Source organism: Megascapheus bottae, chromosome 4 (genome assembly GCF_031878675.1).
Source record: "Megascapheus bottae isolate mThoBot1 chromosome 4, mThoBot2.hap1, whole genome shotgun sequence".
NCBI lineage: Eukaryota > Metazoa > Chordata > Mammalia > Rodentia > Geomyidae > Megascapheus > Megascapheus bottae.
The window spans coordinates 36,909,791-36,926,958 of NC_143512.1; the positions used below are offsets into that span (position 1 = coordinate 36,909,791).

General features: G+C 34.6%; 1 protein-coding gene across 1 annotated transcript in view; it reads right to left on the reverse strand.

Moving 5' to 3' along the window:
* Xrcc4 (X-ray repair cross complementing 4) overlaps nucleotides 1-17,146 on the reverse strand; it is a 166,430-nt gene extending 149,284 nt beyond the window's left edge. The window contains exons 1-2 of the mRNA XM_090331674.1: nucleotides 17,072-17,146; nucleotides 5,052-5,200 (exon numbers count right to left, since the gene is read on the reverse strand). Coding sequence (XP_090187800.1) covers nucleotides 5,052-5,190 — 139 coding nt within the window. The 5' untranslated portion in view covers nucleotides 5,191-5,200; nucleotides 17,072-17,146. The remainder of the gene's footprint in view (nucleotides 1-5,051; nucleotides 5,201-17,071) is intronic.
* Nucleotides 17,147-17,168: the final 22 nt, after the last annotated feature.

The following is a 17,168-nucleotide window of genomic DNA, read 5'->3' on the forward strand; positions in this document are numbered from 1 at the left end:
CTGAAAATAGTTAACAGAAATTATTCATTCAACTCATCTGTTAATGAAACGCTTAATAGCAAGCACTGTGCTCCATGCATCATTCCAAGCACAATACATAATTAATCATGAAAACAAAAATGTCATCTGTCTGAAGAACCAAATTCTTACAGCTTATGCAATGCTTTAGATATCCTCTAACCAACCTTTTCATATCCCTATAAATTCTTATATTATTATGAACACACTCAATTTATGACAGAGAAAAAGAAGTATTATTTTTCTTTTCTATCTACATTGCTCCCTTTGAAACTACATCTCAAGTAGTAGTCTGCCGAAGCAGGACAAGGCTCTAGGTTAAAACCCTATTACTGCCAAATACTGAAACAAACAAGTAACTATAACTTCAATGACCAGGAATAAGAAGAATTAATAAAATTCACCCAAGAGCATGAATGGAAGGATACACACATGGAAAGGAAGATCTATAGTCTGAATACAGCCAGGTTAGAAGTGAATCAACAGGGTGCAGTGATTCACACTGGTAATCCTAGCTACTCAGAGGCTGAGATCTGAGGATGGAGGTTCAAGAGCCTGGGCACTAAAGACTGTGAGACTCTTATCTCCAATTAACCACCAGAAAATGGGAAGTGGGGCTGTGGCTCAAGAAGTAGGGTGGTAGCTTGAGCTAAATAGCTCAGGGACAACACCCAGGCCCAGAGTTCAAGGCCCAGGACAGACTAACAACAACAGCAACAACAACAACAACAACAAAATGAATCACCCTATCTAAAAAGTAAATTAGAAGTAATAGGACTAGGGATGTGTCCCAAGTGATAGAACTCATGCCTGGCAAGTCCAAGGCCCTGAGTTCAATCCACAGTATCACTAACTAATTAAGCAAACAGGAAAAATAAAAAAGCTAAGCTATATCATAAATAATATAAGCTGTAGATATATTAAAATGTTGTGAAAAAAAGATTCTTTGTGCCGGACGCAGTGGTGTCTGTAATCCTAGCTACTCAGGAGGCTGAGATCTGAGGATCAAATTTCAAAGCCAACCAGGGCACAAAAGGACCTGAGAGTCTTATCTCCAATTAACCGCCAGAAAATGAGGCTTGGCTCAAGCTTAGAGTGGTATCCTTGAGCTGAAAAGCTTAGGGACAACGTCCAGACCCAGAGTTCAAGCCCTATGATCCCCCCCTCTCCCCCCCACCCCCCCCCCCCCCGCAAAAAAAGATTCTTTGCCTCCACTATGCACATATAACTGATCAAAGCACTGCACCCATTTTATGTTTCTTACAATTCAGAAAACAGATATTAACATCCCAATAAAAATCTTTATGGCATTCCAGCATAAGCATATCATATTATTTCACTAAAAAAAAATCCTTTTCCACTGGGCTCTGTCATATTATTTCCATGTAAGACACAAAATGCATAAGTTTAGGACAATTATTAGTGAACACAATTATTTGAAAATTAAATAACCAGTAAAATTTCAACTGCGATTTAATAAATTAAAAACTACTCTGTGTGGGCAGATGTACGTTCCTTACTACTGACATGAAGTATTTTTAAGAGTCACAGAGTGGTCACTCATCATTAACTCACTTTGTAACTAAACCCTCTATAATACTGACATGATGATAGGCCTCATGTTAATTAGACCCTTAAACATGCAAAACAAGTCAGTTTAGTATGTGGGAGATTAAAAGAAACTCAAACACCCTTTTAATTCAATTCAAATGAAAAGAGAAAAAATTATTTTAATTGAAGGTTAAAGCAATCAAGAAGATGGACTACAACAACAGTAAAGAAGAAAAAGGAAAAAAAAATCCCAGGATGAGGTATAAGAAGGAAACATATTGTCATGCTTCAATTATTTGATTTTCTAAACATTCTTTTATCATGTTATTTGTCTATATACTAAATACTCAATATTACATTTACGTAATAAGCCTTACATAAGCTTAAAAAGGTGTTTTATTCTTGTTTATGTATCCTCAAACTAAAATATTAAAAAGAAAACAGAAATGAATGAGTGACAAATTGTAAGCAAAATTTAAAAACTTGTGTTAATTATCCTTAACATGAACATAGGCCACACTATAAATAGTCTGTTAGGAAGCTTATTTAGCAGGAAAAAAAAATCAAATGCTTTAACATATCACTAGAGAATATAGGAGTTTTGATACTTTTTCTTTTTTTGCCAGTCCTATGGCACTGTCCCTGAGCACTCAAGGCTAGCACTGTACCACTTGAGCCACAGCACCACTTCCAGCTTTTTCTGTGTATATGGTACTTAAGAATCGAACCTAGGGTTTCATGCATGGTAGGCAAGCACTCTACCACTAAGCCACATCCCCAGCCCAAGTTTTGATACATTTTTGTCACACTTAATCTCATTAGTTAGGAAACAAATGATAGTATATGCTGAATTTATTGCTCACTATAAAGGAATATAAAGGTTTTTTACCCAAAAGAAAAAAATGTGTCAATTCTGATATGAAACATTCATTTTTTTATTAATTAACTAATTAATTTAAGTACTCTGGTCCTGAGGACACTCATGCTTTTTAGCTAACAGCTGGTGCTCTACCACTTGAGCCACACCTCCAGTTTCAGTTTGTTGTTGGTTAATAGCAAATAAGAGTCTTAAAATTTTGTCTACCTGGGCTAGCTTTGAGTTTCAATTCTCAGATTTTCAACCTCCTGAGAACCTAGGATTATAGGAATGAACCACTAGCCTGCTACTCATTTTCTTTGTTTTTAAATAGTGTTATATATAAAATTTTGTATATTTCCATAAAAAAGACCAGCATTGACCTACAACCATGGTCTTTAGCCTTCTGTGTTATCCTTAGTGGGGTATCTTGATCCATCTTACAAAGGACTAACGACAATTCTTCCTCCACTCACTCGTCTGTAACACCAGCCAATCAACAATGTCTCTGACATAGACATTTATAATTTACAGAATCACCATAAGGATCGGTGCCTATGAATTTTCTTTAGTTTGCAATAATCCAACTATCAACATTCTTGTTCTGTCTTGAAAGACAGATGATTTAGCAAGTGCAAAATCATTGTGTTATTAACATAATCTGTCACTTTTAAGAAACAGAATTTCACAGTGAAGTTTATTATTTTTAATGATATAGTAATTAAGAAGCAAACAATAGTTGAATAGCATTTTGGTAACAGAGTTTCTTTCTTTCTCCATTAGATGTGTTCGTGAATTAACTTTCTGACCTCTCACATTTGAAAGCATAAAAATTAGGAATAAAGCTTATGCTCAATACTATGTTACTATTCCAATAAAATTAACAGCCATAAATTTTCCTCTTCATCAATATGAGAATTGACTGAAGAAATAAAGACTATTTACCTCAAAAAAGATGCAAACTTAGGGGAAATATATTAATTATATTTGCATAATTACACAATTTCTAAAGAATTTCAACAAAATACATTAGAGTATAAAAACTTTGCTATGTGAGCACAAAGTACTTTTAAATAGTTATGCTTTGTATCAGTCAGTTCTATATATGCTTTGAATGCATTTTTCTATATTAGCTTTTATAAAACTGTACATGCTTTGAATGCATTTTTCTGTTAGCTTTTATAAAAATTTACCAACAAAATTTTATGAAAATCAGGTGTATTATATAACACATTCCAAATCCTATTTTACATATTTGAGCATTGCATTATGAAAGTTTTGTCACAAATGAAGTATATATTCATTGACAAGTCATTCAAACAATATTAGTAATGAAGTACAAAAGAAAAGCACTTGAGAGCTGAATGCTAATAGCTCATACCTGTAATCTTAGGTACCTAGGAAGCTGAGATCTGAGGATCAGAGCTGGAAGCCAGCCTGGGCAAAAGAACCTATGATTCTCAATTAACCAGCAAAGAGCTAGAAGTGGACCTCTGGTTCAAGTAATAGAACATTAATCTTAAAAGGAAAAAATGAAGGGCAGGGGAAAAAAAGGAAGGAAGAAAGGAAGGAAGGAAGGAAGGAAGGAAGGAAGGAAGGAAGGAAGGAAGGAAGGAAGGAAGGAAGGAAGGAAAAGAAAAAACAAAGAAATGAAGAAGAGTAAAAAGAAAAGAGAAAGAAAAAGAAAGGAAGAAAGAAAGAAAAAGAGAAAGTGAGAAAGAAAGAGGGGAAGAGAAGAAAGGAGGAAGGAATGGAGAAATGGAGGGATGGAAGGAGGGAGTAGGGAGGAAGGAAGGAAGGAAGGAAGGAAGGAAGGAAGGAAGGAAGGAAGAAAGAAAGGAGAAAGAGAGAGAAGGAGGGAAAAAAGAAGAAAATATGAAAGGAGGAGAGATGTGGGGAGGAAGATGTGGAAAGGAGAGGAGCTGCATTACCCACAATACAACACAAACTCCTTGATCCTGCCAAAGCTAGTTTTCCTCTTTTTCTACCTCCCATTAAAGATATATGTAAAAGGTTCTGGGTTTTTTTGGGTTTTTTTGTTTGTTTTGTTTTGTTTTTGCCAGTCCTGGGCTTGAGCTCACTGACTGAGCACTGTCTTTGGACTTTCTCAAGGCTAGAGCTCTACCACTTGTACCTCAGCACTACTTGTGGCTTTTTTCTATGTATGTGGTACCTAGGAATCCAGCGCTGGTCTTCATGCATTCATGGCAAGTATTCTACCACTAGGCCAAACTCCCAGCCCCTGTTTATTTTTTGTAATGTTTGTCTTCTAATCATAGTCTAGGTCAAACTATGGTACAAATTTTTACAGATGAGAAAACCATACAAATTACAAATGACTAGCACCGGAAATAGAGCTAAATAAAAAGTGCCATCTCAAAAATAAGAATAGATCATTTTAATCCTCTTAAGTCCAAGTACTAAGACTCATATGGTAATCACAACAACCAAAGTCTATGTTTATTTTTCTACACATATTATAGAAAATATTAAATATCTGTTTAAACTGGGTAGATAAAACAAGTAAGAGGCACTAGTACTTTTAATCTATTGAAGAAACATTTTCAGGTTTCACTGAGGATTGAAGAATAAATTTTGCTTTGAAAATATTTACTTTTAATATTACCTGTCCCAGTCCATGCTGAATGGCCATCGCTAAGTATGATAACAAAACCAGATCCTAAAGTTTTCTCCCAGGACACTTGTAGAAAATGAATTATGTTAGGTTGAGAAGCAAGACAGATTTTGCTTACTTTTCTCTCCATTTTGAAAAACCTGTAATGAAACAACAAAATTAACATTATTTTTTTAAGAAATGTAATTCTCAGATGATATTTTCTGCATGGATTTCCCAGCTACACAAACTCACAGAAAACAAGAAATACCAAAAACCTGTACAATAGAGTCATTGAACTCATTATAACAGTTTAGTTCAATGTTGATTTATTATGTTTATAGATGAGAAAAGCAGAGATGTATAAATGGCAAGTGACTGCCACAAATAACTAAGCTAAACAGAAATTGCACCTCAACTCTAGGACAAATAAAAGGTAACCTCTCCCCTTCATAGGAGTCGATGCATTATTTCTCTACAAGAAAAGAATTGGGCATAAAAATGTGTCAGAGTGACCTGAGAATGATCTTGGAAATGGATGTCATTCTCATTAGTGTATAATCATAAACCAATATAAATTTTAAAAGTGAGGATACATTTAAACAAGAATCTTAATTGCTATCTGGAGAAAAATCATGTGAAATGAGTAAATCCTAAGAAAATATTTGAAACCCAATAGTTGCCTTTTCTAAGGAAAGTTTATCCAGCAAATGAATTGAACACACGATTCTCAGAAGTACAAATGGCTGTTACATGAAGAATGGTAACATCCTAATCCAGAAAGGATATTCAAACAAATAAAATGAGATTCCATTTCACTTCAGTCAGAATAACAATCACGAAAAAAAAATGGAGATGTGGACAAATGAACCCTGTAATGCTGTCAGTGTGGATGTAAACTAATGCAACCAGTATGGAAATCAGTATGAAGTTCTTTAAACAACTAAGGAAAGATTTTCCTTATGAGCTCATTGCATGATGATTGGACATTTATCAGAAAGAAAAGAAAATCAGTACATATATCAGACCATGCCTCTTTTAGCTTTGTTCATAATCATCAAGCTGTGGAATCAGCCTAGGTGGCCAACAACCAAGGAATGGATGATAAAAATTATATATTTATATTGATATGCATAACATACATATATATATATATTCCATGGAATATTGTTCAGCCTTCCAGAAAGGTAAAATTATGTCATTTCAAGGAAAATGTTCAGAATTGAAAAACACTGTGTTGAGCATGAAAGAAAAGGAAAGCACAAAAATATGTTGTTCCTAAAATGATGAGGAGGAGGAGGATGATAAAGATGATAAAAATAACAGAACTGTCTGAGGGGTTATCAGTGGCAGAGTAGAAGAAGAAAAAGCTACTAAAAGAAAGAGATAAAAATGCATATTATATGTGGATATATGTATATAGATGCATATATCTATATATTTATTTCTAGGGCCTATTTGTTGTATTCCATTACACAGATAAAATAAATCTATCCATTTTTCTTTTCTTTTTTTGGGGGGGGGGGCCAGTCCTGGGCATTGAACTTAGGGCCTGAGCATTGTCCTTGGACTTTCTCAAGGCTAGAGCTCTACCACTTGAGCCACAGCACCCATTCCAGTTTTTTTCTATGTATATGGAACCGAGGAATCAAACCCGAGTCTTTGTGCATGCTAGGTAAGCACTCTAACACTAGGCAAACTCCCAGCTTATCAATTTTTCTAAACATCAGCATTTAAGACTTTCAAGATTTGGACTATTACAAATACTGCTGCCATATTTAGCAGCAATATACATTATTTCTGCTGAATATATACCTACATGTGTAAATACTAGATCAGAAAACATATTCAGTATACTCTATAGCCAATGGTTTGATTTAAAAGTTCTGCAAATACACAAGTGATATTAGAATTCTGATTAATCCACATCCTTGCAAATATTTCCTATCATTTTCATTTCATAATTTCAATGTGTATGACTAGTATTACATTGAGTTAATTCACATTTATTCATCACCTTATGATGAATAATAAAGCCTGAGCTCTTTCAATATTGTTGAACATTTAAGCATCCTAGTCTATTAAATCTTTTATTTAATTGCAAATATATACCTCATATTTTCATCCTTTAGACATTCATAGACAATTAGATCATTCCTAATGCTAGACATTATAGAGAAAGCTGCACTGACTGCTTCTATGCACATCTCTGAGCATACATATAAGTGCTCTTTATCAGATGTGTGTAAATTCTGGGACATGGAACACATTAATTGTAAGCAGGATTTTTTGTAGTTTTTTGGTTTGCATCTGTAGAATGGTGCCAGTTTCTATCCTGCTGCATAGACTTCATGTTACCTCATGTGACTGCCACTCTATATACCCTCTTTCAGGATTTGAAGTGTATGGGATCCAGTGTTCCTAAGCCACATCAACAAATTTGCTGGTCATAGCATCGCTCAGGTCCACAGAAGTCACAGACTATGAAATGAAATGATTAGGCACTCATTCAATGTGTACAGCAGGTACAGCCTAACTGGGGAACCTTCAACATTTCAGCATTCCTTCTTCTACATAGTGTATTTCAATCAACCAACTTTATAATATCTGAGTCTGAAGTAAGTTATCTGATATGAGTGAGGACTGAGATCAAGATCATCTCACCATCTAAACATCTTGGCTAAATTCCTTTCCTTGTAAAATGCAAGCTTCCAGTTGCCAACTCTGGATAGCATAGGTAATGATAGGGAAGTAATCATCTGAGGACTATAATAATTTGGACAAAGCTGAGGGAAATTTAGCATATACTTTCAATCATTTTTATCTAGAAGTACAAAAAAATAGTAGATGGTGTTAGGAGAGATATGCAAACAAGACCTCTTAAAATTCATGAGAAGCTAGTCTACCCATAGATCAAGTATTTTGCTGTTACAGATCATCTTATTTTTGTTATTGCAAATTAATTGGAAAAGTAAGCTTCATTGTGATATTTCATATATGTATGCTTGGATCAAATTTACCTCTACTAATCTCTTTTTAGTCTTCCTGTATTAGTTCTTCTAACAGTATTTAGTAGGTTTCATTGTGCTGTTTTCATACAACCACACATATGTACGCATATATGTGTAATAAAATGTATTTCAATATATATTCACCCTCTATTATCCTTTCACTTTACCCTTCCCTCATCAACTTGTTCTCCCCATAAAAACAATCCTTCCTTTAAAAATCAGTTCTTATTTTAGTTCTATAATGCATATGAGCACAAACATATGATAATGTCTTTTAAGCTTGGTTTATAACTCTCTCAACATGATCTTCATTTCCATCTGTTCTTCAAATGTATGCTTACTGTGTATATATACCATATTTTCTTCATTCATCCATCAGTTATTTGACACTGAGGCTGATTCCATAACTTGGCTATTGTAAATTATACAAAAAGATGGTATGAGGGCAACTAAATTGGAAGTTGATTTATATTTATTCAGATACATATGCAAAAATCACTTAGCAGGATCGGGAGTGTGGCCTGGCAGTAGAATGCTTGCCCAGCATGCCCAGGATCAATTCCTGGGTACATACACATGGGAAAAAGCCATGGCTTGTTTTTTTTGAGCCTGTGGCTCAAGTGATAGAGCTCTGGGCTTGAGAAAGTCCAAGGACAGTGCTCATGCTCTGAGTGCAAGGCCCAGGATCGGCAAAAAAAAAAAAAATGGCATAGCAGGATCTTACTATAGTTTGTTTTTATTTTGGGGTTTTTTTTTGACAGATTTCCATATTGATTTCCAGAGTGGCTGTACCAATTCAGATTATTATCAACACTGCTCAAGGGTTTTTACCTCTTACACCTAAACCAGTATTTGTTGTTGTTTTATTGGTAACAGTAATTCTGAACAAGAGGTGAAATTTCAGTCATTTTAATTTGTATTTACATTAAGGCTAAGGATGTTGAACAAGTCTTTGTGTATTCTGCAATATTCAATAAATTCTTCCATATCTCAATTGCCTTTTTAATTAATTCAGCCTTTCATTTATATTCTCTTGAAATTTTTCTGAGAAATTTTTCATGTCTCTTACTTTTGTTGAACACTATACTCATCATATATAAATTCTTCGGTATTTCACTCACTTTGCTATCATTGGATCCTATGATTATGGAATTGCTGACATTTGAAGCATTATATTGCTTTGACTATTTACTTCCTTTCTTCATATTACTTGTATTTCTGTGCTGGAATTTATTCATCTGAGGCCAAGCTTTTCATTGTAGGCTTTAGTTTCCTTTTCCTCTTAGTTAAGATATTCACATGTTTAGACAGGATGGGGTCGTATCCTGTTTTTGGTGTAGTTACTGACTACTGAACTAGAGTTGTGACTCGAGTCCATTTCCTCACTATACTTGAGATATTGAGTCTAATTCTCTTCTCTGCTCCAGAAAGAAATTGCTAGTTGATAAACTGGTTAATTGTACCACTGCTCTGAGTCACTTTCAAGGAGTTTCTTAAGTTGCATGCCTTTAGTCTACTATTAAGGATCAGACTACAAGGTCTATACAACCAAATATTCATTTTCTGACTTCCTATATTGTTCAAACATGCCAAAGATTTTATTTAGTCTTTTTTTCCTGCTTTTTAAATTTTCTCTTTATGTATTTTGGATAAAAAATTCTTTTAAACCTATGTTTTTAACTCCTCTCACACATATAAGGTAGTTTTACATAACAAGGTGATCTTCATTTTAAAGAAGTACACTTCATCACAATTATAATCATCTCTAAAAAAAATCCCATCTCTAAGAAATCATGAGAAGGGGTATCAGGGTTCGAGAAGTAATATACCCATAACCTGATGAATGTAACTATAACCCCTCTGTACATTATCCTGACAATAAAATAATCATGAGTTAAAATGTTCTCTTGTTTATAACTAATATTTGTGAATTTATAAAAGATGTTCTGTCCTAGCTACAAGTGTTTTTACAGTCCTTATTTTTGGTTTCTTTGTGTTTTCTGTGGTTGGGGATAAAATCCAGGGCCTTACCCATGCTATGCAAATTCCCATCCCTAAAACTTCATTATGCACTTACATTCAGATATCCAATTCATCTGGAATTGGCTTATGTATACAGTTAGGTAGGGCTCATAATGTATTTCATCTAAATATCTCATTGACCCAGTAATATTAATTAAATATCAACCTTTCCCAATTACACTACACTATTAACAAAATGTATGTATGAGACAGTCTACATTCTTTTGTCAGTTTTATTAGTTTGTCAGTAATAGATCAATCTCACATTATCATAATTACTGCAGTTTGAAACACTTTTTGCTAATACTTAGCTTTCACTTCACAGTCTTCTAAAAAACTGTGTACGTAAAATGATTCTAATGCTTCCAACCTACAGTACTTTATCTATCATTAATAATGAAATCTACTAAGGCTGAAGTTAAGAAACACCAGGACTCCAAAAACCTACCAGGTTTTGTTTTTTTTTAATGCCAAAGGACCCTATGACAGTGATAAGCACTGCCAAATGAGATCACTGCTAATGAGTGTTCAATACCACTCTAAAACGAAATTAAGATCTTTATTTGCAGTTCTCCACCAAGTAATAGCTAGTCTTATTTTCTGCAATTATGATATGTAAGTAATAAGCCTGTTCTCAATCTGGATCAAATGACAAGAAATTTATAACTCTCTATCTCATTGAAAAGTGACTGCTGTGCATATCTATCATGAATTCCGAAAGACACCACAAAATAGACTTTCTTTCTCTTTCTTTCTTTCTTTCTTTCTTTCTTTCTTTCTTTCTTTCTTTCTTTCTTTCTTTCTTTCTTTCTTTCTTTTTGTGGGTCATGTTGTTTGAACTTGGGCTGGGCTCTATCCCTCAACTCTTCAGATCAAGGCTACCACTCTATCCCTGGGTATGGTTGCTATCCCTGAGCTCTTCAGCTCAAGGCTATCGCCCTACCCTTGAGCCAAACCCCACTTCCTGTTTTCAAGAGGTTAACTGGAGATAAGAGTCCCAGGTCCTTTTGTGCCCCAGCTGGCTTTGAACCTTGATCCTGAGATCTCAGCCTCCTGAGGAGCTGAGCCACTGGTCCAGCTCCAATATTCTAATTCTGTAGACCCTTACTGGACTTTAATATCAAGTGAAATAAGTTTTTCAACATATTTCATTACTAAATCACATTTACTGAGTACTCTCTAGAACTTTGTTGTTTCTTGATTTATTTTCCAGAGCTATAATTTCACATTCCACAGTTTGCTTATCAAATTTACATTGAATAATGATTCTATTCTCATGATACATTTACAATATCACTGAAAATTTTGATTAAAAACTCCTCGATGATTCAAATCATCAAATCCTTTAAACAAAGCTGAACTGAAAGAGCTCATGCACAAACCTTGGGCCAATGAAACAAGTTTCTAATAAAGATCAATCATTTGTACTATTGGACTCAAGTCCTCCTTTCTTTTTCTTTCTTTCTTTCTTTCTTTTTTTTTCTTTTTTTTTTTTTTTTTTTGGTCAGTCATGGGACTTGAACAATGGGCCTGGGCATTGTCTTATATACCTCTGGTGCACATTCAAGCACCGAAAATATCAAAGGCTTACATGAAACAACTTAGTATCCCATATCTTGTGCTTCAATTGCCTTAGAAAGGCTTTCATTAATATGTTTGTAAAGTGCTTCAATCTTTTACTTACTGAGGATACCTCCTCATAAAATACCAAATACAAAATGCCTTAGAATCAATGACAGAAACAGAAAGAAGAAAGATTTTGAACGCCGTTTAAGATTCAATAAGAGCACATCAACTCTCTCTCCTCTGGCCAACCCTGTAAAAGGGAAACAACCATAGATTTTTGCCCCAAAACAACTTGAAGAGGGAAAATTCCCTTCAGAGGGACAGCTTTAGGGATATTTTGGAATGTTTTGTTTCCTGCGGGCACTAAAGGTCACACTAGTACTCGTACCTCTCCTAGCCAGAGCCAAGGATTTAAGAGAAACCTGCAGATGGAAACCATTGAGTCCCAACCCAATTTGTACATCAGTAGCCTTATTGAGAACTCAGAACAGTTGAGAATTCAGAAGCTTATCTTTAGTACTTTGTATCTTTGATACATGGCCTCTCTCTTAAGTTGTTGGCTGGTATGCAATTGATGTGATCTTAGTCCGAACAAATGCCATTCACAGTTGTTTCTGAATAAACAAGACGCTTTTCAAATTAGTTTACAAAGAATTTTGTATGCCCTTTTGGATGATGATAAGGAGCAGTGCAGAAGCCAACTCTTAGGTCAGTCTAAGTCAGTCTCAACACTATATCATTGATAACACTATTTTGAACTTGAGCTTCTTTCATTTTCCTTTATAATAAGTCAGTTATAGCTTTTTTTCAAGCTACTTGAACTGCAGGTGTTCAAACTCGAAGCTCTGCCAAGGAGTTGTACTTACAGACCAGAAATGCCTAATATGCATCTGTCTAATGAAGCAATTACGTATCCCTTGATGAAAAAATATGATTGATACATAAAGTGAGTTCAGAATAAAGATTAGCACATACTACAAGCTGTTAATAGTCATAATTAGATTCCTGGTCATATTATTTTTAGACAAGATTTTCTTAAGCAAACAATAAACAGAGGAAAAGGAAGAGGGAGGAATATGAAAAGAGAGAGGCAAAGAGAAGAAATGCACTTTCCAGCTAAGAGTATGGTGACAGATATTTTTTAAAGTCTTATTAAAAAGTTCAAAGACAAAAACATAGATATTTGATCAATTCAATGGGAAGATATATGCAAAACCTATTACATTGTTTAGCTTTTTGAAAAATATCAAATACAAGATCATCTAAGTATAATATAAATGGGAATTAACCCTGGGGAAGTTAAGTATCAAATACGAATTGTGATATTACCTGTAATTTAACCATATGAAAATATTTGAGAATCAGAGGAAATTGCCTCTATCTAATATTTTAACCTATAAAACAGCAATGTCATATGGTTCAAAGAATAGACTTATAAACAGCAGATGTATACTTAAATTCCTATTTGGATGTACATACTTATTTCCTATGCAGAAATTTCTAACTCTAAATTATTTAAAACAATATATTTTGGACAACTCTATGTGTAGGAAGTCCTAAGATGCAAGCAAAAGTTTATATTTTGAGATCTTTTGGGGTCAAGTGTCAAAATAAACTGAAATGTTACACATAAAATTTAAATCAAGCAATTCTCTTGAGCAAAGGTATAGGATCTAATAGTTCATGAGCGCAGCTAGTCAGGTAGCAGCTCATCTGTCTTCGTTCTTCTGTGAGGTATTGAAATTGTGATAAAATGGAAAATATAAGGTGAACATATAAAGATGGTAGCAAACAACAATCATTATTATAATAAAAACCAGATTAGTATGGGTATCTGCCCCGATTGCTCTGACATTCTGCTTACTCAGAAAACTAACACATCTTTTACAATGAAGTAACTTGTCTTAGACATTGCCAGACAGTTTTTAGAAAACATTGGGCATGGATGTGTTAAATTTTTTAATTGATCTTTATTCCCCTCTTCTGACACAAAAGTTTGAAACCCTTGGAAACTCCTGAGATAAGAATCATTTATGTTATTCCTGCTGATTCCCTTTGTACTACAGAAAATTATGTAGTAATGATTTAGGTCTGGTTCTTAGATAATCTGTTTTGGATCACTGAAAAGACAAAGAAAAAAAATTCTCCAGAGCTATGAAATGCTTTAAGTACTCCATGCTCATTTAAAAAGATTATCTTTCTGTGATTTTAGCGATGACAACCTTTTCTGTAGGGGACTAGATTTAGAAAATAAAATTGCACTCAGAAGATTCAGCTTGAAAATGGATAACTAATACTTCATCTCTGAAGGTCTTTGGTCCGCATCAAAGTTTTCATTGAACGCTTGTGTTTACTTTGATATTCCAAATAGAAGAAAAACTTTCAACTCTAGTGGAACAAACATCCATTAAAAATTATGATCTTAAAAAAATAAAATAAAATTATGATTTTGTAAATAAGGAAGGAAGGGAGGGAGGGAGGGAGAGAGGAGAGAGTAAATGCACAAACATATAGGTGAAAAGGTGAGATAAGACCAGTTCATGTAGTCTTATAAATTTTTTTTTTTTTTTTTTGCCAGTCCTGGGCTTGAGCTCAGGGCCTAAGCACTGTCTTTGGACTTTCTCAAGGCTAGAGCTCTACCACTTGAGCCTCAGCACCACTTCCGGCTTTTTTCTGTGTATGTGGTACCGAGGAATTGAACCTGGGTCTTCATGCATGCTAGGCAAGCACGTTAACCACTAGGCCAAACTCCTGCCCCATAGTCTTATAAATTAATTTAAAGACATCATCTATATCTTGCCTCAAATTAATAAAAAAAGAGATTTCTAAGCAAAGAAAGTAACATTCTTTGGTAAACGTTTTTCTGTTGTTATTATTGGTCGTGGGGCAATGTTCCTGAGCTCTTCTGCTCAAAGCTACACACCCTACCTCTTGAGCCACAGCACCACTTCCAGTTTTCTAGTGGTTAATTGGAGATAAGAGTCTCACATTCTTTAGTGCCCGGGCTGGCTTTGAACCCTCAGATTTCAGCCTCCTGAGCAGCTAGGATTACAGGCATAAACTACCAAGCCCAGATTTAGTAAACTTTTTATCTTGGAATAATTATCAGTTTACAGCTAACTTACAAAAATCACACAAAGTTCTTGCAAATTATTCATCTACTTTCCTCCAGTATTACCATGATGCTTTAATTAAAACTAAGATGCCAACACTGCTATATTACTATGAAATTACAAACTATTTTTGGCTTTTGCCAATTTTTCCATTAATTTTCCTGTTCTGGATCAATCTAGGATGACTAGTTATACTTACAATACTATAGCTTAATACAATTTTACTTATAATTTAATAACTTCACTGGCTAGTGCATAAAAATAAACCTTAAAAGGCAAGGATTGAACAAAGCAGGAAGATTAGTAAGAACATTATGACTGTAATCTAAACAAGAAATGATATTGATTAATAACAAATTCAAGTGGGAGATCATTGTACTAATAAAAATTCAAGATATATGAAATAGAAAGAGACAAGACTTGCTAATGGCTTATAAAAGAATCAAAAGAAATAAATTGGAAAATAGAACATAGAGAGCTACCAATTTTTTATTGCAGAAAAAAGCAAATTAATAAGGATGCAAATGGGAAAAAGTAAAAAGAAGCATCTGTGGTGAAAGAATAATACACACATAATCCAAGAAAGAGGCGTGAAGTAGAATGAAAGTAGGGCAATTAGAGCAAATTATGAAAACACAGATAGCCCTATGCTGGGCTATATCTAAGTGAGTTTCAGTTAATGTAAAAAGGTAACTAATAAATTAACCATCAACACTATCAGTAACCAAAAGCAAAGTTAAAATGTAGAGAAAGTACTCTAATAATATAAAACCGTACTAATGTAGTTCAAAAAGCTTAAAGCTTATAATGTAATGCAAATGAATCATCCCTCTCATTATGCAAACAGGGTAAGGAGAAAGGCAAACACATAACAGCCAACATTCACTGAGTGTTTAACCATAATGAGATCATTGAGGACATTTATACTAATTTTAAATCCTCAAAATATAAGGAAACAAGTACTCTCCACAGGGAAAAAAAAAGTCTCTCTCTCTCTCTCTCTCTCTCTCTCTCTCTCTCTCTCTCTCTCTCTCTATATATATATATATATATATATATATATATATATATATATATATTTTTTTTTTTTTTTTTTTTTTTTTTTTTTGCTAGTCCAGGGGCCTAGGACTCTGGGCCTAGGCACTGTCCTTGGGCTTTCTCAAGGCTAGAGCTCTACCACTTGAGCTACAGCATCATTTCTGGCCTTTTTTTTTTCTGTGTATGTGGTACCCAGGAATCGAACCCAGGTCTTCGTGTATAGGCAAGCATTTCTACCAGTAGGCTAAACTCCCAGCCCAAAAGTCAATATTAGTTATAATCCTCTCATGCATCGAATTATATGCTCACAAGAGATCATTTTTATTTCTGCTGCTGACTTGTGATATGGTACATGAAGCAGGTGTTAAGGAAAAGCTTATTGAGTTGTATATTTGAGTAATTCTTAAGGATTAAGCATAATGGAATAAAAAGTCGAGTTACAATTTAAGAAAATAACCTTTGTGAGTGATTTAACAGTATAATCTCACATGGCAGAGACCCAAATGCCCTAATCATCGCAGTACTCTAAATACTGAGGCGCCTCCTCACATGAGCTTTCTTCCCTCACTTTCCCTACCTATCATGAATCAGTAAAATTTAACTAGCAATTGTCTTAAGAGAACTGGGTACTGATAGATTAAAAATTAAGTCAGCTACTTGAAGCAAAAAAAAATTGCCATACATTGTATTCGCTAGCAGTTAGGGAGGAAAACTATGCCATCCTATTAACTGGCAAGTTCAATGCATGCGAATGCCTATTTCTTATTGAAAATGCGTGAAGTACAATCAGGTTAGAATAAGGCCTTACCTAACTAGGATTCTACTAATCACTTGAGGCACTCAGGAAAGGGCAATTTCTTTCCATTTGGCTACTTTAAAATGCCCTTTCCTCTCTCCACAGGGACTACATGCGGTGCTGGGACCCACAGACATTCTGCAACAAACCTGCGGAGTAGGAAGAAGTCTGGCTGGGAATTAAATTAAAAAAAAAAAAAAAAAAAAAAAAAAAACCTCAAGTAACCCAAGATAACCCAGAGGACTCAACTGTCAATATAATCACGTTCAAACAAACAAACAAAAAAAAAGTAAATGCAACAGGTGCACACTCTGCAGAGGAGGCCCAGAGCCCTGTCATCCCTGACAGTCTTCACCCTGAGGAAGATCACAGGCAGGACAAGTGAACGCGCTGCGTAGTTAAAAAAAATATATTTCATAAATCATAATGAGGAGGATGATAATAATAATAATAATACCATAACAAAGTAGCACTTCCTGGCCCTACCTCTCAATAACTCCACTTCCGGTCTCGAAAATGCAGCCTCTTGGAACATTAATGTGGCAAGCCAATGACAGTGTTAGCAACTTCTGCGGGATTGTAT